The sequence below is a fragment of the Panulirus ornatus genome, chromosome 50 (assembly GCF_036320965.1).
Source record: "Panulirus ornatus isolate Po-2019 chromosome 50, ASM3632096v1, whole genome shotgun sequence".
NCBI lineage: Eukaryota > Metazoa > Arthropoda > Malacostraca > Decapoda > Palinuridae > Panulirus > Panulirus ornatus.
In genome coordinates, this window is record NC_092273.1 from 3,558,074 (window position 1) to 3,570,216 (window position 12,143).

The 12,143-nt window shown below is 39.3% G+C and overlaps 1 protein-coding gene across 7 annotated transcripts in view; it reads left to right on the plus strand.

The window, feature by feature from the left end:
* HDAC6 (histone deacetylase 6) overlaps window positions 1-12,143 on the plus strand; it is a 132,379-nt gene that overhangs the window by 63,901 nt on the left and 56,335 nt on the right. For all 7 annotated transcript variants that reach the window (XM_071691112.1, XM_071691113.1, XM_071691110.1 and 4 more), the window contains exons 16-18: window positions 1,908-2,065; window positions 9,155-9,350; window positions 10,824-10,953. In XM_071691112.1, coding sequence (XP_071547213.1) covers window positions 1,908-2,065; window positions 9,155-9,350; window positions 10,824-10,953 — 484 coding nt within the window. The remainder of the gene's footprint in view (window positions 1-1,907; window positions 2,066-9,154; window positions 9,351-10,823; window positions 10,954-12,143) is intronic.

Sequence of the window (12,143 nt, forward strand, 5' to 3'; positions counted from 1 at the left end):
TACAGGAGGATGGAAGGTGTTCAAGGAATAGAGGGAATTGGAATGATGGGGTTTACAGAAGTTGACATGCTGTAAGTGGATTGAGCCAGGGCATGTGAAGCGTCTGGGGTACACCATGGAAAGGTCTGTGGGGCCTGGATGTGGAAAGGGAGCTGTGGTTTCAGTGCATTACATATGACAGCTAGAGACTGAGTGTGAATAAATGTGACCTTTTTGTCTTTTCCTGGCACTACCTCGCTAGAGGGAAGTGGGAGGATGCTTTTTCATGTATGGCAGGGTGGTGATGGGAATGGATGAAGGCAGCAAGTATGAATATGTACATGTCTATATATGTAAATGTCTGTGTATGTGTATGTATGTATACAGTGAAATGTATATGTATGTATATGTGCATGTGTGGGTGTTTATGTATATACATTTGTATGTGGGTGGGGTGGGCCATTCCTCATCTGTTTCCTTGTGTTACCTCACTAATGCAGGAGACTGCGATTAAGTTTGATAATAATGATAATAATTAACTATTTATGTGGTAAATTTTATATCACTAAGGTAAAGATGTTGCATAAGCTTATTCTACAGAAGTTTGTTCAAGATGCAGTAGTATTGTTTCTAGAAAAGAAAGATTGATATTTTATTTTTGTTTTAACTGAATTAAGGTATTAGTTTGTACTTTTTGCTAATATGAATAGTGTTACAGCATAAGACTTCAGGTCTCTGTGCCAGAAGAGCAATTGAATGCAAAGTTGTGAACTAGTAGGGGTATTATTAATACTACCAATTGCTTCCCCTGCCATCAACTGCTCCACAAATTTCTCTTTCATCTTGTTCATTGTATTGGCTGATTAGTTTTTTTTTTGTATAAGTTGATTCATGATGCTGTAAAGGTGTTTTCAGAAGAAAGAGAAATATTTCTTTTCTTCTGTGTTTATGTGAAAAAGATATTGATTTATGCAACATATTGATATACACAGTATCATAACATAAACATTCAGGTTGTTTTGTCACCATAAGGAGGGTAGAGGAATGAACGAGAGTTTGTGTTTACTCCAAGAGTCATGTTCACAGCCATGACACTTGTTATTTGTTCATTGCCTGCCTTGTCTTTATGATATTAATTTTTTAGGTAAATTGTTGTTTTATCATGGCATTATTTATTCTAATGTTCTCAGGTTAGGTAGTCCTCAGTTTGAATTAGAACCATCATTGAACCAAGTATAAGTTCTGTACTAGATTGAGAATTTAGTGTCAGGAATAAAAATGTAATTTTACTGTAAGAAATAATGGAGTATCAAGGTATATGCCCCTTTGTTTAGTGGAGGACAGATTTACAGTTGAGGGTACAATGAGGAGAGGTAGACCCAGGAGAGATGGATAGATGCTTTGAGAGACTTGATTAGGGCTAGTGACTTTTCAAAAGAGGTTATTAGATAGATGATTAGAGGCTGAATGTAATGGAAATGTTTTTGTTCAGAGGTGGTGCAAATAGAAACATTGGTCTCACTTGACAAATCAACATATTGTATGAAGTAAAATGTAAGAAGCACCTATATAAGTGTGATTTATTTTTCATTGAAATGCATTAGTCATGTGTTGAGGATGAGTATGGGTGATTTTAGAGGTTATGTGTATCTAATCTACCACGTAGAATTTGGCAATTAACAATAGACACATAAGGTTAACTACCGGTACATTTGTACAAAATTTCAATGACCAAAGATCCTTGGTTTTGTTGTTCCTGGTATTTGTCATCTTTATTTAGGACTGGAATTTATGAAGTTAAAGATTCTCTCATTCTTCTCATTTTTGAAATTTAAGGCATAGTATTGTCCGCTGGCTTCACACTAATATTTGTACATTCCTCCCTTTTCCTAAATTTAGTTAGGAGTATTGGTTTCCTTCTAATGTAGGTTGTGGATAATGTGTGCAGTAACAAAACGTTAAGTGGCATAGGTGTGGTGCGTCCCCCTGGACATCATGCAGAGCAGGACCATCCACATGGCTTCTGCTTCTACAACAATGTTGCTATTGCTGCTAAATATGCTATTATGCGGCATGGATTCCAGCGGTTAGTGTATCTATGATTTTATGTCAATATCATTAGTAGTATTAGTTTACATACATGGGGAAATCCAAAAAATTATTCTGGTAATATTTCAGAATTCTTTTATTCAGAAAGATTCACAGAACCTTTGTGCCTGATCTGGCTATTTTTAACAAGGAAAATTTTATGGGGCCTATTTGTGAGTAGGGAGCTGTGGTTTTGGTGCATTACACATAACAGCTAGAGAGTGGATGTGAGCATATGTGGCCTTTTTTTGTCTGTTCCTGATGCTGCCTCTGTAATGTGGGAAACAGCAATCAAGTATGAAGAAAATAGTTTTATAGATTGCTTTTAATTGTGAAAAATAAAAAAAACAAATTCAGTCCACTTTAAAGTGTATTCTTATGGACTTGTTCGGTTAATAGGGATGTCTGATCATTATCTTGTGGAGGCTAAGGTGAAGATTTGTATGGGTTTTCAGAAAAGAAGAGTGAATGTTGGGGTGAAGAGGGTGGTGAGAGTAAGTGAGCTTGAGAAGGAGACCTGTGTGAGGAAGTACCAGGAGAGACTGAGTACAGAATGGAAAAAGGTGAGAACAATGGAAGTAAGGGGAGTGGGGGAGGAATGGGATGTATTTAGGGAATCAGTGATGGATTGCGCAAAAGATGCTTGTGGCATGAGAAGAGTGGGAGGTGGGTTGATTAGAAAGGGTAGTGAGTGGTGGGATGAAGAAGTAAGAGTATTAGTGAAAGAGAAGAGAGAGGCATTTGGACGATTTTTGCAGGGAAAAAATGCAATTGAGTGGGAGGTGTATAAAAGAAAGAGACAGGAGGTCAAGAGAAAGGTGCAAGAGGTGAAAAAAAGGGCAAATGAGAGTTGGGGTGAGAGAGTATCATTAAATTTTAGGGAGAATAAAAAGATGTTCTGGAAGGAGGTAAATAAAGTGCGTAAGACAAGGGAGCAAATGGGAACTTCAGTGAAGGGCGCAAATGGGGAGGTGATAACAAGTAGTGGTGATGTGAGAAGGAGATGGAGTGAGTATTTTGAAGGTTTGTTGAATGTGTTTGATGATAGAGTGGCAGATATAGGGTGTTTTGGTCGAGGTGGTGTGCAAAGTGAGAGGGTTAGGGAAAATGATTTGGTAAACTGAGAAGAGGTAGTGAAAGCTTTGCAGAAGATGAAAGCCGGCAAGGCAGCAGGTTTGGATGGTATTGCAGTGGAATTTATTAAAAAAGGGGGTGACTGAATTGTTGACTGGTTGGTAAGGTTATTTAATGTATGTATGACTCATGGTGAGGTGCCTGAGGATTGGCGGAATGCGTGCATAGTGCCATTGTACAAAGGCAAAGGGGATAAGAGTGAGTGCTCAAATTACAGAGGTATAAGTTTGTTGAGTATTCCTGGTAAATTATATGGGAGGGTATTGATTGAGAGGGTGAAGGCATGTACAGAGCATCAGATTGGGGAAGAGCAGTGTGGTTTCAGAAGTGGTAGAGGATGTGTGGATCAGGTGTTTGCTTTGAAGAATGTATGTGAGAAATACTTAGAAAAGCAAATGGATTTGTATGTAGCATTTATGGATCTGGAGAAGGCATATGATAGAGTTGATAGAGATGCTCTGTGGAAGGTATTAAGAATATATGGTGTGGGAGGAAAGTTGTTAGAAGCAGTGAAAAGTTTTTATCGAGGATGTAAGGCATGTGTACGTGTAGGAAGAGAGGAAAGTGATTGGTTCTCAGTGAATGTAGGTTTGCGGCAGGGGTGTGTGATGTCTCCATGGTTGTTTAATTTGTTTATGGATGGGGTTGTTAGGGAGGTAAATGCAAGAGTTTTGGAAAGAGGGGCAAGTATGAAGTCTGTTGGGGATGAGAGAGCTTGGGAAGTGAGTCAGTTGTTGTTCGCTGATGATACAGCGCTGGTGGCTGATTCATGTGAAAAACTGCAGAAGCTGGTGACTGAGTTTGGAAAAGTGTGTGGAAGAAGAAAGTTAAGAGTAAATGTGAATAAGAGCAAGGTTATTAGGTACAGTAGGGTTGAGGGTCAAGTCAATTGGGAGGTGAGTTTGAATGGAGAAAAACTGGAGGAAGTGAAGTGTTTTAGATATCTGGGAGTGGATCTGGCAGCGGATGGAACCATGGAAGCGGAAGTGGATCATAGGGTGGGGGAGGGGGCGAAAATTCTGGGGGCCTTGAAGAATGCGTGGAAGTTGAGAACATTATCTCGGAAAGCAAAAATGGGTATGTTTGAAGGAATAGTGGTTCCAACAATGTTGTATGGTTGCGAGGCGTGGGCTATGGATAGAGTTGTGCGCAGGAGGATGGATGTGCTGGAAATGAGATGTTTGAGGACAATGTGTGGTGTGAGGTGGTTTGATCGAGTGAGTAACGTAAGGGTAAGAGAGATGTGTGGAAATAAAAAGAGCGTGGTTGAGAGAGCAGAAGAGGGTGTTTTGAAGTGGTTTGGGCACATGGAGAGGATGAGTGAGGAAAGATTGACCAAGAGGATATATGTGTCGGAGGTGGAGGGAACAAGGAGAAGAGGGAGACCAAATTGGAGGTGGAAAGATGGAGTGAAAAAGATTTTGTGTGATCGGGGCCTGAACATGCAGGAGGGTGAAAGGAGGGCAAGGAATAGAGTGAATTGGAGCGATGTGGTATACCGGGGTTGACGTGCTGTCAGTGGATTGAATCAAGGCATGTGAAGCGTCTGGGGTAAACCATGGAAAGCTGTGTAGGTATGTATATTTGCGTGTGTGGACGTATGTATATCCATGTGTATGGGGGGGGGGGGGTTGGGCCATTTCTTTCGTCTGTTTCCTTGCGCTACCTCGCAAACGCGGGAGACAGCGACAAAGTATAATAATAATAATAAATATTATTTTGTTGGTTTGCAGGTATGACCATAGTGACTAAATCTGTTATATGACCGTATTTTTGTACTAAGTTTTCAGCTGCCTTTTATAAATGTAGTTGCTCCTCAGGTTTTCATTGTTACTGCTTACAAAGGAAAATTAGATTATCCTTAGGGATAGGGTAGAAAACATACTTCCTACATATTCTCTGCCGGTGTAGAAGGTGATTAAGAGGAACAGGAGTTGCGGGCTGGAATACATCTTGCCTTTTGTTTTCCAACAGTTGGAACAAAAAACAACCAAGCGAAGTGTTCATGATAAAAAGAAAAAAAAATATCCCCAGGGATATTTTATTTATTTATTTACATACATACACGTCCACACACGCAAATATACATACCTATACATCTCAACGTATACATATATATACATACACAGACATATATACACATGTACATAATTCATACTGTCTGCCTTTATTCATTCCCATCGCCACCCCACCACACATGGAATAACAACCCCCTCCCCCGCATGTGCGTGAAGTAGCGCTAGGAAAAGACTACAAAGGCCACATTCGTTCACACTCAGTCTCTAGCTGTCATGTATAATGCACCAAAACCACAGCTCCCTTTCCACATCCAGGCCCCACAAAACTTTCCATGGTTTACCCCAGACGCTTCACATGCCCTGGTTCAATCCATTAACAGCACATTGACCCCGGTATACCACATCATTCTAATTCACTCTATTCCTTGCATGCCTTTCACCCTCCTGTATGTTCAGGCTCCGATTGCTCAAAATCTTTTTCACTCCATCCTTCCTCCTCCAATTTAGTTTCCCACTTCTCCTCATTCCCTCCACCTCTGACACATATATCCTCTTTGTCAATCTTTCCTCACCCATTCTTTCCATGTGACCAAAGCATTTAATACACCCTCTTCTGCTCTATTACCCACACTCTTTTTATTACCACACATCTCTCTTACACACATCTTTCATTATTTACTCGATCAAACCACCTCACACCACATAGTGTCCTCAGACATCTCATTTCCAACACATCCACCCTCCTCCACATAACCCTATCTATATCCCATGCCTTGCAACCATATAACATTGTTGGAAACATTATTACTTCAAACATACCCATTTTTGCTCTCTGAGATAATGTTCTCGCCTTCCTCACATTCTTCAATGTTCTCAGAACCTTTGTCCACTCTCCCACCTTGTGACTCACTTCTGCTTCCGTGGCTCCATCTGCTGCCAAATCCACTCCCAGATATCGAAAACACTTCACTTCCTCCAGTCTTTCTCCATTCAAACTTACCTCCCAATTAACTTGTCCCTCAACCCTACTAAATCTAATAACCTTTCTCTTATTCACATTTACTCTCAGCTTTCTTCTTTCACAAACTCTACCAAACTCAGTCACCAACTTCTGCAGTTTCTCACCCGAATCAGCCGCCAGCACTGTATCATCGGCGAACAACAACTGACTCACTTCCCAAGCTGTCTCATCCACAACAGACTGCTTACTTGCCCCTCTTTCCAAAACTCTTGCATTCATCTCCCTAACAACCCCATCCATAAACAAATTAAACAACCATGGAGACATCATGCATCCCTGCCGCAAACCGACATTCACCGGGAACCAGTCACCTTACTCTCTTCCTACTTGTACCCATGCCTTACCTCCTTAATAAAAACTTTTCACTGCTTCTAGCAACTCACCTCCCACACCATATACCCTTAATACCTTCCACAAAGAATCTCTATCAACTCTGTCATATGCCCTCTCTAGGTCCATAAATGCCACACACAAATCCATCTGTTTTTCTAAGTATTTCTCACATACATTCTTCAAAGCAAACACCTGATCCACACATCCTCTACCACTTCTGAAACCATATACATAACATATACATATCACATATACATTTACATACACATACATAGCCATACACATATATATACATGTGTACATATTCATACTTGCTTGCCTTCCTCCATTCCCAGTTCCACCCCGCCCCACAGGAAATAGCATTGCTACCCCCTGTGTAAGCGAGATAACACCAGGAAAACAGACAAAAAGGCCACATTCGTTAACATTCACACTTAGTTTCTATCTGTCATGTGTAATGCATTGAAATCACAACTTCCTGTCCCCCAGACCTTTCCATGGTTTACCCCAAATATTTCACATGCCATGTTTCAGTCCATTGACAGCACATCTACCCCAGTATAATACATCATTCCTATTCTCTCAATTCCTTGCATGCCTCTCACTCTCTTGCATGAGTTTTAAATGCCATGAAATATGGTGCTTTATTACCCTAATTCATTGTTCCATTACCCTCAAAAGTGTTTGTAGACCTATACATGAAGCATATCATAGATTAGTGATTTCTTGGCCAAAAATCAAGGGTCGACCTATGCACGAGGTAGATTTGTAGGCAAGTATTTACAGTACAGATGAGAATATATGGTATGTGGAAGCCCAGAAGAATAACAAACTGCAGAAGATAAGAAATGGCATTTATGTGTGGCTTTCCTTTTTCAAGAGGAACTGGTATTTTGCGACAATTCCTTGTTGATTTGAGGATTGGTTATGATGTGATGTTGACGCATGGTCATTTCATGGAGATGAGACTCTCCAGTATGTGACACCTAAAATTATAGAATTACTGTGGAACTTGAACTAATGAAATGCTATTGATATGATAGTCTCAAAGTCAAGTATGACAAAAACAATGGAATGAATAAAGTCATAGGAGAAATTGTATACAAAATTGTTAAAGTAAATAGCTTGATGAACTTTTTTAATGTATCCAAAATGAATGATTCTTTATTAAAAGTTTTAAGTTTTTAGATAGCTTTTTTCTACTTAAATATGTTTAATAACCATTAGGTTCATAAAATCAAAAGAAGCCCTCCTTTTAAGTTTCTTAAGTATACCTGGTAAGTTTTATGGGAGGGGATTGATTTAGAGGGTGCAATCATACACAGAGCATCAGATTGGGAAGGAGCTGTGTAGTTCAGACGTGGTAGACGATATGTGGATCAAGTGTTTGCCTTTAAGAATGAATGTGAGAAATACTTGGAAAAACAGATGGATTTGTATGTGGCATTTATGGATCTGGAGAAGGCATATGAAAGGGTTGAAAGGGATTCTTTGTGGTAAGTATTAAGAATATATGGTGTGGGAGGTAAGCTGCTAGAAGCAGTGAGAAGTTTTTATCAAGGGTGGTAGGTATTTGTATGAGTAGGAAGAAAGTGAATGGTTCTTTGTGAAGGTGTGTGATGTCACCATGGTTGTTTAATTTGTTTATGAATGGGGTGGTGAGGGAGCAGGGGGCTAGAAATCCTCCCCTTTCATTTTTTATTTTCCAAAAGAAGGAACAGAGAAGGGGGCCAAGTGAGGATATTCCCTCTAAGGCCCAATTCTCTGTTCTTAACACTACCTCACTAAGATGGGAAATGGCATATACATATAAGAAAAAATATATATATATTACATGGCATGTATTTGTGGATGTGTCTATCTTTGTCTGTTTGCTGGCACTATCTTGCTAGCATGGGAAAGAGCGATAAAGTATGGAAAAATGAATTCCACAAGATATCTCTGTCAGTCCTATCATATGCTGTCTTCAAATCCATGAATTCCATTAAACCCCCCTCTTTCTTCACATATTTCTTACACTTATTTTTCAAAGCAGATCCAATGTCAACATATTCCCCACCACTCCATATGCCTCACTGCACCTCCCTTGTTCATGTTCAGTGCATGCCATCACCCTTAGACACCAATCACCGATACATTTGATTAAGTATACACATCAGATTTATACCTCTTAGATTGAACAGTCACTTTTATCCCCTTTGTCTTTATATCATGGCAGCAGTTTAACCTGTAAATTGAGTAGGTATGGAAATTTTGTTCTAATTTTATTGGATCTCTCCATGATCTGTGTAGACTAATTGTGATAGGTCAGAAAATCACAGCTACATTTTAGATGGTTGGTGCTTGAGTAGAATGTTTGCTGTGTTCAGTTATTTATTTGCAGAAATTGTCCAGCATGAGCTAAAAATGTTGAGCAGTTTTTTGAGGAACACACTGATTTCTCTGCAGTTATGCAGTAGATTAATTTTGTGGGGAAATTGAAAAAGTATGATATATTGCATCAATATTCTATTTATATTGATCATTGTATTGTTGTTATTTTAGTGAGTTAGTAAATATGATTATTTATACTTTGTTTCAGAATTTTGATACTGGACTGGGATGTTCATCATGGTAATGGGATCCAACATGCCTTTGAATCTGACCCACAAGTCCTCTACATTTCTATCCACCGATATGACCATGGGTTTTTCTTTCCCTCCTCTGAAGATGCCAATTTTGACTATGTAGGCACAGGAGCGGGTGAAGGGTACAATGTCAACATTCCCTGGAACAAAGTATGTTGTACAGTGTGGTCAATATTTTCAGTAAAAATGATAAGTCTTCTACCTAGATGGTATTGTTTGTAATTAGTTTTTCAATGTAGAGATACTTGGATTTAGCTTTTTGTTTATCTGACAGAAAAATAATAGTCATTCTTGTTTTTTGTTAGAATAAAAAAATTTCGTGAAGTTATTCATATTGTTGATACCTGTCTGAAATTTGTAGTTGAATTGCAATTACTCAAGTATGTTCATATGCACATTTGTAACTATAGTTTCTGGTAACTTCAGTGATTAATCATATTACCATTTAGTCAGACTTGCTGGAATCTGTGCCTTAAAGGATAGATGATATTCTGTACATGGTGTCATATCATGCTTATGTTAGATAAACTTGGAAGATGTAAGAACTTAGATTTGTTGCAAGTTGTGTGAGCAGTGAAAAGGGTTTTTGAGCTGTATCAAGAAGATGTAAGAGTTACAATAGTCTTTTGTGTTTTTATGAACTTGTGAGTTCATAGTTTTTGATAGTTTAAAGAAATATATAAGTATTTACTAGTTAAACTGAGCATTTGCTAAACTTCTTTTTCTGTCATTAAAGGTACATAAACAGGAGGGGCTGTTGGTAAGTTGTGTAACTGCAGCATCTTTGAAAATTCAAACTTATTCACTAACTGTGCCAGGTGTCTCTGTAACTTCAGAAAACTTTATCCTTTTCATAAGTAGAACTGCATTGACATATCTGTGATTCTGAGATGTCTGTATGTTACCTATATGATAATGTCTTCAATTGAAAGTATAACTTCTAGGGATGTACAGTGTCAGCAAAAAACTTTTTCTGCTTCCTCATAAATTTTCAAAGGCAATGTCATACTTACATTTTATTACTTTGACATCTGTCCTTTCACCTTGATTACCTTCTGCAGACATCTGGACGTGGGATTAGCAAGATTACTAAGTATTCTGGGTATGTTTCTGGGTGTATAGGGTCTTGATCAGAATGAAGTGAGGCTCTGATAAAGTGTTGCATGAAGTAGCCACCTGATCATGTGATTTGAGCACCCAGAGCACCTAGAAATCTCACATGTACCCACACTTTTTTGCTTCCAGGAAAGATTTTGTGCTTTCTCCTTCCTAGAATGGTAAAAGCCAGCCATCTTTAAGCACTGGTGGAAGAAACACAGCACCAAGAATTGAAATTCCCAAAATGAATTGGCATCCTGAGGCACACCAAGATGGGTTGCTTATGCTCACACCATTAGAAACGCAATTCTCAGCAACCAGATGTACTGTATTTCACCAAGAGCCTCATATGCTTGTACCCACAATAAACTTTAGCCATTTATTGTCTTGGGAAATATATGGGGAGTGGACAGGGCTTTTTGTGGACACTGTATGTGTTGAAATCTAAAACATTTTTAAATGAAGTATGTGAACTCTTATTCTTTTTAAATGTGTTCAACATGCTGAAATGTTGAACTATTTCAGAGTGGTATGGGAGATGCCGAGTATATGTCAGCAATGTTACAAGTGGTATTACCAATTGCCTACCAATATGACCCTCAACTAGTGTTGGTTTCAGCTGGCTTTGATGCTGCTCGAGGAGACCCATTGGGAGGTGGGGCATTATTTCATTTTGTAGAAAATTTGTAACTTTATCATTTGACATGCAGTATCTTATTGAATGATGAATGTACTACAAGTATCATTTATGTTTGTGACACTAGATTGCCATTTCCCGCATCAGCAAGGTAGGAAAAGACCAAAAAGGCCACATTCGCTCACACTGTCTCTAGCTGTCAAGTGTAATGCACCGAAACCACAGCTCCCTTTCCACATCTAGGCCCCACGAAACTTTCCATGGTGTACCCCAGACACTTCACATGACCTGGTTCAATCCATTGACAGCACGTCGACCCTCTTATACCAAATCGTTCCAATTCACTCTATTCCTTGCACGCCTTTCACCCTCTTGTATGTTCAGGCCCCAGTCACTCAAAATCTTTTTCACTCCATTTTTCCACCTCCACTTTGGCCTCCTGCTTCTCCTTCTTCCCTCCACCTCCGAGACATATATCCTCTTTGTCAATCTTTCCTCACTCATTCTCTCCATGTGTCCCAACTATTTCAACACACCCTCTTCTGGTCTCTCAACCACACTCTTTATTACCACACATCTCTCTTACCCTTTCATTACTTACTCAGTCAAGCCACCTCACACTGCATGTTGTCCGCAGACATTTTATTTCCAACACATCCATCCTCCTCCACACAACCCAATCTATAGCCCATGCCTCGCAACCATATAACATTGTTGGAACCACTATTCCTTCAAACATGCCCTTTTTTGCTCTCTGAGGTAACCATTTTTGCCTTCCAGACATTCTTCAACACTCTCAGAACCTCACTCCTTCCCCCACCCTGTAACTCGCATCTGCTTCCATAGTTCCATCTGCTGCTAAGTCCACTCCCAGATATCTAAAACACTTAACTTTCTCCAGTTTTTCTCCATTCAAACTTACCTCTCATTTAGATTGTCCCCCAACCCTACTGAACATAATAACCTTGCTCTTATTCACATTTACTCTCAACTTTCTTCTTTCACATACTTTACCAAACTCAGTCACCAAATTCTGCAATTTCTCACCCGAATCAGCCACCAGTGCTGTATCATCAGCGAACAACAACTGACTCACTTCCCAAGCTCTCTCATCCACAACAGACTGCATACTTGCCCCTCTTTCCAAAACTCTTGCATTGACCTCCTTAACAACCCCATCCATAAACAAATTAAAAACCCTGGAGACA